At 46.4% G+C, this 16,716-nt stretch overlaps 1 protein-coding gene across 1 annotated transcript in view; it reads left to right on the plus strand.

Annotated features, from left to right (window-relative positions):
* RHOF (ras homolog family member F, filopodia associated) overlaps positions 1 to 16,716 on the plus strand; it is a 79,442-nt gene that overhangs the window by 18,355 nt on the left and 44,371 nt on the right. Inside the window, exon 2 of the mRNA XM_075854733.1 lies at positions 10,836 to 10,923. Coding sequence (XP_075710848.1) covers positions 10,836 to 10,923 — 88 coding nt within the window. The remainder of the gene's footprint in view (positions 1 to 10,835; positions 10,924 to 16,716) is intronic.

The following is a 16,716-nucleotide window of genomic DNA, read 5'->3' on the forward strand; positions in this document are numbered from 1 at the left end:
TGGTTTATTGTAAGTTTGTGCTACGTTATTTAATAATTCCATCTCCATATAAAAAAAAAATATACTGTTACTGATTATATGGTGACAATTACTTTCAAAAAGCTCCTTGGCAGACAAATTCCTCTACGTTTTTGGTTTCTAGAAGTTGAAGAAATACTTCTGATTATTGACTAATATATAATAGTACGTAAAGGCCCATTATAAAATCTGGTTCTCTCTGCATTATCTGGTGCGTTTGTTTTTTCTAATGCCTTTGATTGTAAAATGTACAGTATATGCGTTACATACATAGGAAAACACAGTCGGGAAGCGGCACTAAAAAAAGTGATTTTATTCACCAAAGGTTTTCACAGCACTTCTTTTTGAGTGCTGCTTCCTGGCTGTGTGTTTTCCTATTGTTTTTCGGGAGAGGTTGCTCCTCTGAAGCTTTCACCAGCCGTATGGCCTTACTTTACAGTGCTGCTCCACACTTATATACATATATGTATATGTTACACTGCTGTCTGTAGAAATAAAATTCTGTGATGTGATTAGACTATTTTAAATGTCAGTGACGTGAAGGAAGCATCCACAGGAACTGTTGTCGTAATCCAGAAATAAAGTTCTGTAACTATCAGTTTTCGTAAGAGTCGTTACTTCCCCTTTTAATTAGGCATTAACCATGACGTACCAGTTACCCAGCTTCTGAAGATCCTATTATGCAGCCTTCTGGCTGGAAAACGTCAATATTGCATTTAACAAAGAGGAATATTGGATTTTGTTCACCAATCTGGCTTTACAGGTTGCAATATTATGTGAAACTTGTTTTACATAGTTTGGTTGTCTACAGTGATCATCTCTGAAATCTTCATCTCAAATGACACCAAGCTCAAAGCACTTCCTGTGACTTGCTGGTTGCAGAGCTGTGACCACAGAAGCTAGCTCTTCATACGCTGTCTGCTCAGATGTGTACAGAGATGTTCTTAGGTAGGCTGCGTCTATGCTCAACTTCCCACGCTCTAGACAATATTTGTCGAAAAACCTGAAATGTCAGTAAGGAAATCCTTACATAATATCCTAGTAGTTGCTCTGAGAATCTACCCTGATCTGTAACCATCCTCTATTTGACTTCTGCTTTTCTTGGGCAAAGTGATGGCTATTTCGTCTGTCCCCAGGTTTCTAGCTCTTTGAATCCTGTTTCAAATAAAACCATGGCGATCATAAACTGTGGAATTGTGAATGTTTACTTGTAGACAATAAAATGTCTGTTCTATGGCTTCTGTTCAGACCAAGCTTAATTTGTCTTTTCATCAGCAGTAGTAACAGAAGGGCTTGTGGCCTTTTAGGCCAGGATCACACACACCGTTTCTTTGTGCCAAAGTCAGAAGTGGATCCATAAGGAACGAAGGCTATAAAGAAAAGACTGATGCTTCTCCTTTCTTTTGTGTCCACTTCAGGGTTTGGCTCAAAAAACAAAAAAAAAAAAACAAACTGCATGTGTGATTCTGGCCTAAGAATTGGTTTGTTCGTTTGAGGAATTGTACTTATACATGACTACAAATATTACAGGGAATCTCTTGGTGGTAGTGCTTCTTATGTCTTTCATATAATTATTTGTAGTGTTATGAAAGGATTATTATTGCTATTTATTCCATTGAATGTTTCCTGATGCTGAGACTTCCCTGAGTCTCCTATATTCTGTATTGTCAGAGCTGGAAATAAACTGCTCCACCAGTGTTGGACCGAAGCATTTTGAGCCTACCTTCCATTGACACAGGACAAGAGCGATTGCCCGGTTTTTATTACATAGTAATTTCTGCTCCTATCATTGCGCACACAGGTCATACCATCATTAATAATCAGCTATTTGTGAAATAACCCAGAGAAGTGACCTGCTCTGTCCGCTTTAGAAGGGTTGTATGCTGCTGGACCTCATGGGCTTAATTCTTATGTCAGAGTTTGTGCTCAATAGGGTTGGACGCTGGCCCAAAAGAGTCTAAGGGTATGTGCACACGATGAGAGGCTTTTACGTGTGAAAAGACAGACTGTTTTCAGGAGAAAACAGCTGCCTCGTTTCAGACGTAAAAGCTCCTCGTATTATGCGAGGCGTCTGTTATTCTCGTAAATCTTGAGCTGTGGTTCATTGAGTTCAATGAAGAACGGCTCAAATTACGTAGCAAAGAAGTGCCCTGCACTTCTTTCCCGAGGCAGTCAATTTACACGTCGTTTGACAGCTGTCAAACGACGACACGTAAATGACAGGTCGTCTGCACAGTACGTCGGCAAACCCATTCAAATGAATGGGCAGATGTTTGCCGACGTATTGTAGCCCTATTTTCAGACGTAAAACGAGGCATTATACACCTCGTTTACGCCTGAAAATAGGTCGTGTGAACCCAGCCTAAGTCTTGTATCTTCCCATTATCCACCAGTGTCTGCTATCATTTCAATATCCAAGAGGTGAACTCCGTCTTCTTTCAGTCTTGATAATTGCACCTCGAAATTGCGCACCTTATGCCAGATGTGTTACGCATGTTCCAAGAGGTTATATTTGTCAAGGGAATGGCAGCAATGTAGTAATCTTAAAGAGGCTCTGTCACCAGATTTTGCAACCCCTATCTCCTATTGCAGCAGATCGGCGCTGCAATGTAGATTACAGTAACGTTTTTATTTTTAAAAAACGAGCATTTTTGGCCAAGTTATGACCATTTTTGTATTTATGCAAATGAGGCTTGCAAAAGTCCAAGCGGGCGTGTTTAAAGTAAAAGTCCAACTGGGCGTGTATTAGGTGCGTACATCGGGGCGTTTTTACTACTTTTACTAGCTGGGCGTTCTGACGAGAAGTATCATCCACTTCTCTTCAGAACGCCCAGCTTCTGGCAGTGCAGACACAGCGTGTTCTCGAGAGATCACGCTGTGACGTCACTCACTTCCTGCCCCAGGTCCTGCATCGTGTTGGCCACATCGGCACCAGAGGCTACAGTTGATTCTGCAGCGGCATCAGCGTTTGCAGGTAAGTAGCCACATCGACTTACCTGCAAACGCCGATGCTGCTGCAGAATCAACTGTAGCCTCTGGTGCCGATGTCCGACACGATGCAGGACCTGGGGCAGGAAGTGAGTGACGTCACAGTGTGATCTCTCGAACACGCTGTGTGTCTGCACTGCCAGAAGCTGGGCGTTCTGAAGAGAAGTGGATGATACTTCTCGTCAGAACGCCCAGCTAGTAAAAGTAGTAAACACGCCCAGATGTACGCACATAATACACGCCCAGTTGTACTTTTACTGTAAACACGCCCACTTGGACTTTTGCAAGCCTCATTTGCATAAATACAAAAATGGTCATAACTTGGCCAAAAATGCTCGTTTTTAAAAAATAAAAACGTTACTGTAATCTACATTGCAGCGCCTATCTGCTGAAATAGGAGATAGGGGTTGCAAAATCTGGTGACAGAGCCTCTTTAATGTTCTGATCGCAAAAAGTGTAGCTTTTTTTTATTTTCCTCTATGTAGCGTTTAAGGTTTCTGATAAAGTATTGTACAAGAACCATACAGAACAACAAATTTTTATCTGGCTTTAGACCTCATTCAGACATTTCAGATTTAGGCCCTGTGCACACTACCTTTTTAAAAATCATCCGTAATTGCGGACTGCAATTACAGTCTGTAATTACGGACCCATTCACTTCTATTGTCCACGGACACCTTCCCATTTATTTACGGGAAGGTGTCCGGGCCGTAGAAGTGTACCGCAAAAGATAGGACATGCTTTTTACGGGCTGTGCTTCCATACTTTGTAAAGGAGCACGGGCCGAAAATGTGGCCGGCGGTGTGCATGAGGCCTTAGACAGAATTTTGCTTCAATATTTTAAAGCCCAAACCAAGACTGGATTCTAAGCACAGGGAAAATATAATGGAAAGATTTTTAAGTCTTCTGTTCTGTGCATCCACTCCTGATTTTGGCTACAAAATATTGACCAAATCTGCAATGTCTGAATGAGGCCTCCCAAGTTTTCTTAATTGGAAAAAGAAGAGGGGGTGGGGTGAGGTAACGTTTGCCAACAATGGTTTTCTAAGTCTCACACAGAATGATAGAACTATAGTCCTTGTACTATTTATTTTTAAAATACTGAGCGTTTTATAGAACTACATATATTACTATAGACATGTGCCTCTGGATATAAGGTGTACAGGAGGCAGTGTGTTTGGTTTAGAGCCATCCTACTGGCATACTTGAAAGAACTTGAAGAAAAAAAATTCTCTTTATTCCAAAGCAAACTAAGACATGTTACAAGTCTATTTACTTATAGAACAAAACCAGTTTTATGGGAATCTGACTCGATTTATAGTTTGTGTTGGTGTCTTGTTTTCATGTGGTTATTGTTGTGAATTGTCTCACTTTGTAATTGGGCTTTCCTGTACTGTACTATGAAAAACCTTTTTTTCAGAAGCTGATACACAAGTTCTGATACCAGTGTTTGTTTAGTATTATGTTTTGGCCTTAGGTGGGAAGTAGTCCTACTTGATTCTTGATTTGGTAAAAGCATACAACTTATTTCACCTTGTAGGGCTCTGTATTACAGGGGTGGATTTAGGGGGAGGTAGGCAATTAGTCCAATAGATAACAGCCAGTAATACTTGCCTTATTTATTTAAAGCGTTCCTAACTTTTGAGGTGACTTTTCAGAATAAGCTGTAATGTGTAATAACGCGATTTCCAGCCATGATGACTCGTATTCTGCATTTTTTAGCAGTTTCCCTTCTGTAGGCTCTAAGTCTCAGTTTTCTCTGAGCTAGTGGGTGGAGTCTAATGGCTATCATGTTTTCTATACACAGATAGGATAGGAGAGCAGGATTCTCCTCTGCTATCACGTGTATAGAGCAGCTGTAGCAATGTAGAGAACATCATACAGCAGTAATGAGCAGTGTAGCTGAGAATCCAGCACTTGTGTAAGACCGCAAGACTTACCAGGAACCTGTAGTACATCTGTGTGTGAGTCTGTCACTCTGCTCCTGCTCTCCCCCTTCCCACTCTGTAGTGTGTCTCTGCTCCCTCCTCATGCTCCCCATCCCCTCTCTATACACTTCTGTTAGGTAGTGAAGATACCCCCCCCTCCGTTCCTCCAGTCAGTACTATTAGATTAGTATGTTTCAAAGTACTTCTCCATTTTAAGGGGTTTGGGTTCTGACTAAATTTATTTAGGGGTCTAGTTTGTGGACTGACGTAATTTTAAGAGACTGATCTGAATTTTCTTTAAGGGGTTGTCCACTACTGGAGAACTGATAGCCTATCCACCGGATAGGTCAATCCGTACATAATCTGTGGGGTCCAACACCGAGACCCCGCTCCGGCTGCCTCAGAGCACCAGACATACATGCCAGAAGCAGTTGGTTCTGGCCACTGAATAGCGTCCCAGCTGCCATACTGCTAGTGAATAGGAGCAGAGCTGCAGTTCAGCAACATGGCTGCTATTCTAAGTACAGAGCCAACTGCTTCTGGCTCCGTACATAGCATAATGGGCCATAACATCTGGTGCCCGGAGGCAGCTGGAGTGGCTTAACGGTGCGGGTCCGGGTGTCTGACCCACATTGATATACTGATGACCTATCCGGTGGATAGTTCATCAGTTGTTCAGTAGTGGACAACCCCTTTAAGGGTCTGGTCTGGGGTCTGATGTAATTTAGGGGTCTGTTATAGACACTGAATTAATTTATTTTTGGGATCTGAAGTCATTTAGGAGTCTGCTCTTAGGTCTGAATTTATTTAGGGGTCTGATCTGAGGTTTGAATGAATTTTAAGCTCTGGACAGGGGTCTGAATTTTTATTTAGGGATTGGGGCTGAATTAATTTAAGGGTCTGGGGTGTGAATTGAGGGGTCTCTGGTCTGAATTAATTGAGGGGTCTACTTTGGGGTCTGAAATTGTGTTGCTATAGAGGTTAGGGAAGGTTGCAGAAGAGTATTCAGGCACGAGTGACAGGTACGTCATCGGGAACCCTGTGCCATTCCCTGCCCCTTCTCACATACTGAGATCATCATTGGTGGCAGTAGAGAAACGAGGGAGTAGCATTCCACCCTCCTACTGTGACGCAGCCGGCATAAATGACGAGCGGGACAGTCAATGAAGGAAGAGAACATCGCGGGTGCTGTATAGTGGGGCGCCGTGTTCTTTTCATTTATTTCAATACTAATGTCTGCGGCCGCACAGCTTAGTATCGAAATACATAAATTGACGATATTGAACAGTTTGCCCCCATCGAAATGGTATCGAAATGTTGATTCATCATGCAACCCTGGTCTGCCATGTGATACTATGCAGAGCGCTGTGTATAACTGGTATCTGACTGCAGTTAGGTCCAGAATTATTTGGACAGTGACACAATCTTCATGATATGGGCTCCGCATGCCACCACATTGGATTTGAAATGAAACAACTGAGATGCAATTGAAGTGTAGACTTTCAGGTTTAATTCAAGGGGTTGAACAAAAATATCCTGTGAAATGTTTATGAATTGCAACCGTTTTGCTACACAGCCTCCTCATTTCAGGGGCTCAAAGGTAATTGGACAAATTAACATTACCATAAATAAAATGTGTTTTTTTAAAAAATAAATATTTTGTAGAAAATCCTCTGCAGGCAATGACTGGCTGAAGTCTGGAACCCATGGACATCACCAAATGCTGGGTTTCCTCCTTTGTGATGCTTTGCCGGACCTTTACTGCAGCTGTCTTCAGTTGTTGCTTGTTTGTGGGTCTTTCTGCCTTAAGTTTTCTCTTAAAGGGAATGTGTTGCCAGAAAAACATGATTTTTTTTTTAAAATTAAACATTTAGTGTGTGGGTGATTAAACATTGTTCAAATTTTTTTCACGAGTCAGGAAATATTATAAATTAATTCTAATTTATAACATTTCCCATTTCTGGTCACTAGATGGAGCTATTCCCAAAATTGCAGCATTGCAAAATTGGGTAAAAAGCCCTCGCTCTAGTGAGCTCTCAGCATCCCCCCCCTCCTTTATCCTGGCTAGTGCCGGGATAAACGAGGGGTTTGAACGGTGTAACCTCCTACACTGTGTGTCGCCATTTTTTGAGCTAACACACAGTGTAGTAGGTTTACATACAGTAGTAAACACACACAAACACGAACATACATTGAAATCTCTTACCTGCTCCTGCCGCCGCGGCTCCCTCCGGCCCGTCCGCTCCGTCTGCTGCCGCTGGTCCAAGTGCACAAGTCCGGAAGCCGCGACCGGAAGTAGTAATATTACTGTCCGGCCGCGACTTCCGGTCCACAGGAAAATGGCGCCGGACGGCGCCAATTTCAAATTGGACTGTGTGGGAGCGGCGCATGCGCAGTTCCCACACAGACGCCGTACACACAAGTGAATGGGACGGGAGCCGTTCGCAGTCCCTATGGGACTGTGGCTGCCGTATTCCATGTCTGTATGTGTCGTTAATCGACACATACAGAAATGGAACAAAAAATGGCAGCCCCCATAGGGAAGAAAAAGTGTAAAAATAAGAAAAAGTAAAACACAAATAAATATAAACGTTTTTAATAAAGCACTAACATCTTTAACATATAAAAAAATAATTTGTGATGACACTGTTCCTTTAAGCAAGTGAAATGCAGCTCGATCAGGTTGAGATCTGGTGGTTGACTTGGTCATTGCAGAATATTCCACTTCTGTGCCTTAATAAACTCCTGGGTTGCTTTCACAGTATGTTTTGGGTCATTGTCCATTTGTACTGTGAAGCGACGTCCAATCATCCTTGCTGCATTTGGATGAATCTGAGCAGAAAATATATCCCTGAGCACTTCAGAATTCATCCGGCTGCTTCTGTCTTCAGTCACATAATCAATAAACACTAGTGACCCAGTGCCTTTGGCAGCCATGCATGCCCATGCCATCACACAGCCTCCACCATGTTTTACAGAGGATGTTGTGTGCTTGGATCATGAGCCGTTCCAAGCCTTCTCCATACTGTCTTCCTCCCATCATTCTGGTACAGGTTGATCTTAGTTTCATGCTGTTCCAGAACTGGGCGGCTTCTTTAGATGTTGTTTGGCAAAGTCTAATCTGGCCTTTCTATTTTTGAGGCTGATTAATGGTTTGCACCTTGTGGTGAACCCTCTGTATTTGCTCTCATGAAGTCTTCTCTTTATGGTAGACTTAGATACTGATACACCTATTTCCAGGAGAGTGTTCTTCACTTGGGTAGATGTTGTGAAGGGGTTTTTCTTCACAATGGAAAGGATTCTGCGATCATCCACCACTGTTGTCTTCTGAGGCCTTTTGGAGATCACCAGTGCGCTCTGGTGAAATTATACCAAACTGTTGATTTGGCCACTCCTAACATTTGTGCTATCTCTCTGATGGATTTCTTTCAGCCTAACGATGGTCTGTTTCACTTGCATTGAGAGCTTCTTTGACCTCATGTTGTGGGTTCACATCAACAGCTTCCAAATGCAAATGCCACACCTGGAATCAACTCCAGACCTTTTACCTGCTTAATTGATGATGGATTAACGAGGGAATAGCCCATGCTGCCCATTAAATAGCTTTTGAGATAATTGTCCAATTACCTTTGGTCCCTTGAAAAAGAGGCAGCTACATATTAAAGAGCTGTAATTCCTAAACCCTTCCTCAAATTAGGATGTGAATACCCTCAAATTAAAGCTGAGCGTCTTTACTTTAAGCCCATATTGATTATATAACTGTATATTCCATATGTTTTGGTAAACAGCTAAAATGCCAAAACTTGTGTCACTGTCCAATAATTCTGGACCTAACTATTTTATGGTCACTGTGTAGCAGTATTATTGGTCATTGTATAGTGGTAACGTACTGTTGTCCCTGAATGGAAAAGTGAGTGTAGGCCTGTCCCTGACTGTGTGATCAGGTATTTCTGTGTTTAAACTTTTTTAGTTTCCTTCTTCTGTTGACTATGTGACTTTACATATGAGGTTGCGTGGGGTATGACCAAACTATACAAAATTAGCCGCACGAGGATTTAATTCTGGATCTGCCTTTTTATTATTCACCATTCCAATTGCAAAGCATCTGTAAACACGGGCATGTGACAGCGATACTAGCAGCATCCTTTTCATAAATAGGCCTTATACACCGTAGTATTACGACTCCATTTTGTACAGAGGGTACACCATAGGATACCCTTAGTGTTGCATGGGACCTCTACTGTATAGAGTCTTGTGTTTTTTTTGTTTGTCAAATTCCGTATAAATCTGTTAAAAAAAATAAATAAAACAAAATTGCTAAATGTTTTTTCAGATGGTGTACAGAGCTATTCTTTGCTTGAAGCATTGCTTCTGATGGAGAATAACTCTGTACATATGGTGCCTGACAGAGCATTGTACGGCAGCACAGGGCTCAGTGTGGCGGCTTTAGAGGGATCTTTTTCCAAGAAATGTTGCAGGAGTAAAAATGGGTAAGACCTACAATTCTGGCAAAACTGGCATTGTCCTATAAAACAGGGCTGTTTGAAAATCTGCTAATACATAACCATCTGTCAAAGAACAATTCTTGCATTTTCTCTGATAACTTGATTTTTGGTTTGACCTAGAAAGAATGATTAGATTAGTGTGTACAGAATTAAGACAAATGCTGTTATTTAATTTAGGCAATGTCAAGTATTCTCAGTGGATACGACTTAAAGAGGCTCTGTCACCAGATTTTGCAACCCCTATCTGCTATTGCAGCAGATAGGCGCTGCAATGTAGATTACAGTAACGTTTTTATTTTAAAAAAACGAGCATTTTTGGCCAAGTTATGACCATTTTTGTAATTATGCAAATGAGGCTTGCAAAAGTCCAAGTGGGTGTGTTTAAAAGTACAAGTCCAAGTGGGTGTGTATTATGTGCGTACATCGGGGCGTTTTTAATACTTTCACTAGCTGGGCGCTCTGATGAGAAGTAACATCCTCTTCTCTTCAGAACGCCCAGCTTGTGACAGTGCAGATCTGTGACGTCACTCACAGGTCCTGCATCGTGACGGCCACATCGGCAGCAGAGGCTACAGTTGATTCTGCAGCAGCATCAGCGTTTGCAGGTAAGATCGACTTACCTGCAAACGCTGATGCTGCTGCAGAATCAACTGTAGCCTCTGGTGCCGATGTGGCCGTCACGATGCAGGACCTGTGAGTGACGTCACAGATCTGCACTGTCACAAGCTGGGCGTTCTGAAGAGAAGAGGATGTTACTTCTCATCAGAGCGCCCAGCTAGTGAAAGTATTAAAAACGCCCCGATGTACGCACATAATACACACCCACTTGGACTTGTACTTTTAAACACACCCACTTGGACTTTTGCAAGCCTCATTTGCATAACTACAAAAATGGTCATAACTTGGCCAAAAATGCTCGTTTTTTTAAAATAAAAACGTTACTGTAATCTACATTGCAGCGCCTATCTGCTGCAATAGCAGATAGGGGTTGCAAAATCTGGTGACAGAGCCTCTTTAACATAATTCTAAAGGAAGAATGAGTTTTGAGAGAGATCCCTCAGTTTCGTTATTCTAGATTTGGCTATGACTGGTGGTAATGGCTAAAAACTAGGTTGAATGGATTGTACAGTTTGTGCCACACCTACCCATGGGTTGTTTGGTAATGCAGCTCCGCTTCATTGGTGGACAGGTGTGGCACTGCTCTTGGAAGAAAGCCGTCATATTTTTCTAATTCCAATTGCCAAATATCAGCGGTTTTCATTTTATTTTCCGCTTTACTCTATCAGTGCAGAGCAAATGAAAGTGGTTTTAAGCCTTTATGTACAATATATTGCGTCTTTATATCGTTTTATGATTTATACAGATCATTAAGGATTTCAGTGTTTTCTCTCAACAGCAATATGCTCCATCTGTCTTTGAAAAATATACCACAAGCATCACGATTGGAAACAAGGAACTCTGTCTGCACTTGTATGACACAGCAGGTAGATGGAATCCTTTTATTATTACTTATTTTTAAGATGGATGTAAAGAAAAACTAGATATGAAATTAATTTTTTACAATATCTAATATCCATATATCCAATATCTCTCTCCGGGTTCACATTTTTTGTTGAGTTCATATATCTCATAAGTACACCCTGAAGAAATGGTTCCCATTATAAATGTAATATTCAGGAAACTGCTATAGATACATTTGGATAGGTCTGTTTAATGGCAAGCTACTGCTCTAGAAAGGGAGCGATAAACCGCCAGTCATGTCATTAGTTCTCCGGACCATACATGCAAGTAAAATCTGCTACTTGGGTCCTTCCATTTCCAGATAATGAACAATTGACACGTTGGCAGCAGCCTATGGTACAGCAATAATGAGGTCTGTAATAACGGGTGCACAGCTATTTTTTTGTATGCTGGGCCATTGTAGTATGTTTATTATTATTATTTTTTATTTTCCATACAGATCAGTATGCCATGGATGTCTGCTGGAACGATTGTGAAATGTTGCCAAATTGTCTTAATCGGGCAAATTTTTTATAATGTCTATGGGTATCTTTTAGGTAGTCTGTTTTGTTGACTAGTGTTTCTAGATTTGACGCTAGCTTAGGCCTCATTCACACGAACGTGTTTTTGCGGCCGCAATTTACCTGCAAATCTGCGGGTGAGTTGCGGACCCATTCATTTCTATGGACCCTTGCATTGACCGGGAGCCCAGACCGCAAAAAGATAGGACATGTCTTTATACGGGCTTTATTTGCAGTCCGGGCTCATTGAAATGAATGTGTGCACGGTCCGTGAATTACGGGCGGCCCGCAGATGACACTCCGGGACGCAATCACGGGCCGTGCACACGGCTACGGTCGTGTGCATGAGGCCTTGACTTTATATGTGGATGATCTGATGCTTTTATTTCATCGAATAGCCCTAAGACTTGGGAACCAAGCCTTTACTCAACAAAAAGCAATGACCCCAAACTCACCTATTTAACGTAGGCATAAAAACAGTCCCTTTTAATCCCCAATATTTGAAGCCTGGTAGGCAGGGGCGTAACTCGGAAACACTGGATCCCATAGCAAACTTGACTGGGCCTCCCTCCCCATGGTGCCACACGCAGCCTGCCCTTGTAGATAGTGCCCCCCCTGTAGACTGTGCCATTACGGCCCCCCCGTAGACTGTGCCATTACGGCCCCCCCGTAGACTGTGCCATACGGCCGCCCCCCCCTGTGGACTGCCATACGACATCGTCCCCCTTGTAGACTGTGCCATATGGCCGCCCCTCCCCTGTGGACTGTGCCATACGGCCCTTCCCATACAGTGCTATACTTTCAAGTATTAGAGGGGGACAAGCGATGTAGCGCTGCAATTTCTTTCTCAAGCCACGCCTCTAATTCCACCTTATTTCCCCACCCCCCACCGCCCATACACATCCGGTTCAGCCAACACCGTATCATGCTCCCATAGTGCCTCCCACACATTATAATACCAAATAGCTGCCCCCATACGGTATGAAGCCCACACAGATGCCCCCATATGGTATGAAGCCCACACAGATGCCCCTAGTGCTAGTGCTGCATCCCCCTTTAAGATGGGGCCCCCCCCCTCCTGTAGATGGCACCACTGGGACTCCCTCTAGGAGTGGAATCCCCAGTCAGAGCATAGGCCGGGGATTCCACTCCTAGAGGGAAGCCCTGATGTCACTGTCTATATATGGACAGTGACGTCAGTGGCTACTCCTTGAGTGGAATCCCCTTTGCGGACTCTGGCTGGGAATTGGGCTCCAGGAGGAGCCAGCCCCTGACGTCAATGTCCATATATGGGCAGTGACCGCCAGAGGTTTCCTCTAGGACAGTGGAACACCGCCCGGAATCCGGGACGTGTTCCTCTAGGACAGAGGAACACCGCCCGGAATCCGGGACTGTACCACTGAAACCGGGCAGTTAGGAGCTATGTGTAGCCTATGGCAGAGCAGGGAGATGCCTCCCTGCTCTGCCATAGTGTTCGCAGATACTATTGAATGTAGCGTCGCTACCACTGTAGCAGCCGTAGCGGCTGCTAGCGGAGCCTCCGGGCGGCTGCTACAGCGGTATCCATACACATAGATTAACTAACGTCAGCAAATTTTACTAACGTTTTTAAATGTCTGAGACTTGCCTAGCTTTACATGTAATTCACAGAGGGGCACGCTTACAAAAAAAGTGAGAAAACATTGATGTAACGTTCATTACATAATGGTTCGCGTGCACCATCCTTGGCGTTATTCACAAAAGTGTCTGATTTGCGTGTGAAAAAATTGCCGCCTTTTATCCATTTGAATGTCCATGTGGTTTCCATGTGTCATCCGTCTTTCTAGCTTTGCTTATTTTTTATTTTCATCAACTGATCGGTGAAAAACTGACAGCACACGGATGTCATCCATGTGCTGTCTGTTTTTTGTGTTTTTTTTTTTTGTTTGTTTTTTTTTTTCATTCATCCATAGACTTTAATGGGCGAGTCTTGTCCGCAAAAACGGACCAGAATAGGGCATGTTGTGAGCATGGCCGGCCTTGGCTATGTTCGACCAGTGCGGTCGCACAGGGCGCCAGCCGCCACACTGGTGGGGATACACACACTAACTGCAGTCGCACCCGGGCGTTTCTTCACTTTGTGGCCATCGCTACCGCTGTAGCAGCCATAGCGGCTGCTAGCGGTGACACCGGGCATGAGGGTGGTGGCGCTGCTGTGGCTGCTATAGCGGTAGCGACGGCACTATAGCAGAGCAGGGAGATATCTCCCTGCACTGCTGTCTACTAGCGCCACTGTAGCTCCCTTCAGCTACAGCGGCGCTAGTAGACAGCAGAGCAGGGAGATACCTCCCTGTTCTGCTATAGTGCCCCCCTGTAGATAGCAACCCCCTCTTCCAGTATAGATGGCGCCACTGTAGCTCCCTGAAGGAGCGTAATCCCTGTGTGGCCGGGGATTCCGCTCCTGGAGCGCTGCTTGATGTTTCTGTCCATATATGGACAGTGACAGGGGAAACTTCTGAAGCGGAATCCCCGGTCACAGCATTGCAGACTCTATGACCGGGGATTCCACTCCAGGAGAAGCCAATGATGTCATGGACATAGACGACAGGAGCTTCTCCTGGAGTGGAATCGACGGTCATAGCGTCTGCAACGCTGTGGACGGGGATTCCGCCTCAGGAGTTTTCCCTGATGTCACTGTCCATATATGGACAGAGATATCAAGCGGCTCTCCAGGAGCGGAATCCCCGGCCACACGGGGATTCCGCTCCTTCAGGGAGCTACGGTGGCGCTATCTACAGGGGGCTGTGGGCTGTGTGGCACTACCTACAAAGGACAACTGTGCAGGAGCACACAAAATACCCAGCTTTCCCGGGTATCAAATAAATGTGTAGAAATAAATTAAGATATAACTTTTATTTAGTCTTAGTAAAGGATTAATCCTTTTAGCCAGATTAAATAAATCTGGCTAAAAGGATTAATCCTTTACTAAGACTAAATAAAAGTTATATCTTAATTTATTTCCACACATTTATTTGATAGCTGGGTATTTTGTGTGCTCCTGCACAGTTGTCCTTTTTTGAATGTCTATTGCGCTGCCAACCAGGGGGCTGTGGGCAGTGTGGCGCTGCCAACCAGGGGGCTGTGGGCAGTGTGGCGCTGCCAACCAGGGGGCTGTGGGCAGTGTGGCGCTGCCAACCGGGGGGCTGTGGGCTGTGTGGCTCTACCAACCGGGGTGCTGTGTGGCTCTACCAACCGGGGTGCTGTGTGGCTCTACCAACCGGGGTGCTGTGTGGCTCTACCAACCGGGGTGCTGTGTGGCTCTACCAACCGGGGTGCTGTGTGGCACTACCAACCGGGGTGCTGTGTGGCACTACCAACCGGGGTGCTGTGTGGCACTACCAACCGGGGTGCTGTGTGGCACTACCAACCGGGGTGCTGTGGGCTGTGTGGCTCTACCAACCGGGGTGCTGTGTGGCACTACCAACCGGGGTGCTGTGGGCTGTGTGGCTCTACCAACCGGGGTGCTGTGTGGCACTACCAACCGGGGTGCTGTGGCCTGTGTGGCTCTACCAACCAGGGTGCTGTGGGCTGTGTGGCACTACCAACCAGTGGGCTGTGTGGCACTACCAACCAGTGGGCTGTGTGGCACTACCAACCGGGGTGCTGTGTGGCACTACCAACCGGGGTGCTGTGTGGCGCTTCCTACCAGGGGGCTGTGTGGCACTAGCAACCAGGGTGCTGTGGGCTGTGTGGCACTACCAACCAGTGGGCAGTGTGGCACTACCAATCGGGGTGCTGTGGGCTGTGTGGCACTACCAATCGGGGTGCTGTGGGCTGTGTGGCACTACCAATCGGGGTGCTGTGGGCTGTGTGGCACTACCAATCGGGGTGCTGTGGGCTGTGTGGCACTACCAACCGGGGTGCTGTGGGCTGTGTGGCACTACCAACCGGGGTGCTGTGGGCTGTGTGGCACTACCAACCGGGGTGCTGTGGGCTGTGTGGCACTACCAACCGGGGTGCTGTGGGCTGTGTGGCTCTACCAACCGGTGGGCTGTGTGGCTCTACCAACCGGGGTGCTGTGGGCTGTGTGGCTCTACCAACCGGGGTGCTGTGTGGCTATACCAACCGGGGTGCTGTGTGGCTCTACCAACCGGGGTGCTGTGGGCTGTGTGGCTCTACCAACCAGGGTGCTGTGGGCTGTGTGGCTCTACCAACCAGGGTGCTGTGGGCTGTGTGGCACTACCAGCCAGGGTGTTGTGTGGCTCTACCAACCGGGGTGCTGTGGGCTGTGTGGCTCTACCAACCAGGGTGCTGTGTGGCTCTACCAACCGGGGTGCTGTGGGCTGTGTGGCTCTACCAACCGGGGTGCTGTGGGCTATGTGGCTCTACCAACCAGGGTGCTGTGGGCTGTGTGGCTCTACCAACCAGGGTGCTGTGGGCTGTGTGGCACTACCAACCAGGGTGTTGTGTGGCTCTACCAACCGGGGTGCTGTGGGCTGTGTGGCTCTACCAACCAGGGTGCTGTGGGCTGTGTGGCACTACCAACCAGTGGGCTGTGTGGCACTACCAACCAGGGGGCTGTGTGGCTCCACCAACCAGGGGGCTGTGTGGCTCCACCAACCGGGGGGCTGTGTGGCTCCACCAACCGGGGGGCTGTGTGGCTCCACCAACCGGGGGGCTGTGTGGCTCCACCAACCGGGGGGCTGTGTGGCTCCACCAACCGGGGGGCTGTGTGGCTCTACCAACCGGGGGGCTGTGTGGCTCTACCAACCGGGGTGCTGTGGGCTGTGTGGCTCTACCAACCAGGGTGCTGTGTGGCACTACCAACCAGTGGGCTGTGTGGCTCTACCAACCGGGGTGCTGTGGGCTGTGTGGCTCTACCAACTGGGGTGCTGTGTGGCACTTCCTACCAGGGGGCTGTGTGGCACTAGCAACCAGGGTGCTGTGGGCTGTGTGGCACTCCCAACCAGGGGGCTGTGGGCTGTGTGGCACTCCCAACCAGGGGGCTGTGTGGCACTCCCAACCAGGGGGCTGGGGGCTGTGTGGCACTCCCAACCAGGGGGCTGTGTGGCACTCCCAACCAGGGGGCTGTGTGGCACTCCCAACCAGGGGGCTGTGTGGCACTCCCAACCAGGGGGCTGTGTGGCACTCCCAACCAGGGGGCTGTGTGGCACTAGCAACCAGGGTGCTGTGGGCTGTGGCACTACCAACCAGTGGGCAGTGGGCTGTGTGGCACTACCAACCAGGGTGCTGTGGGGCACTACCAACCGGGGTGCT

This window comes from Rhinoderma darwinii, chromosome 1, assembly GCF_050947455.1.
Source record: "Rhinoderma darwinii isolate aRhiDar2 chromosome 1, aRhiDar2.hap1, whole genome shotgun sequence".
NCBI lineage: Eukaryota > Metazoa > Chordata > Amphibia > Anura > Rhinodermatidae > Rhinoderma > Rhinoderma darwinii.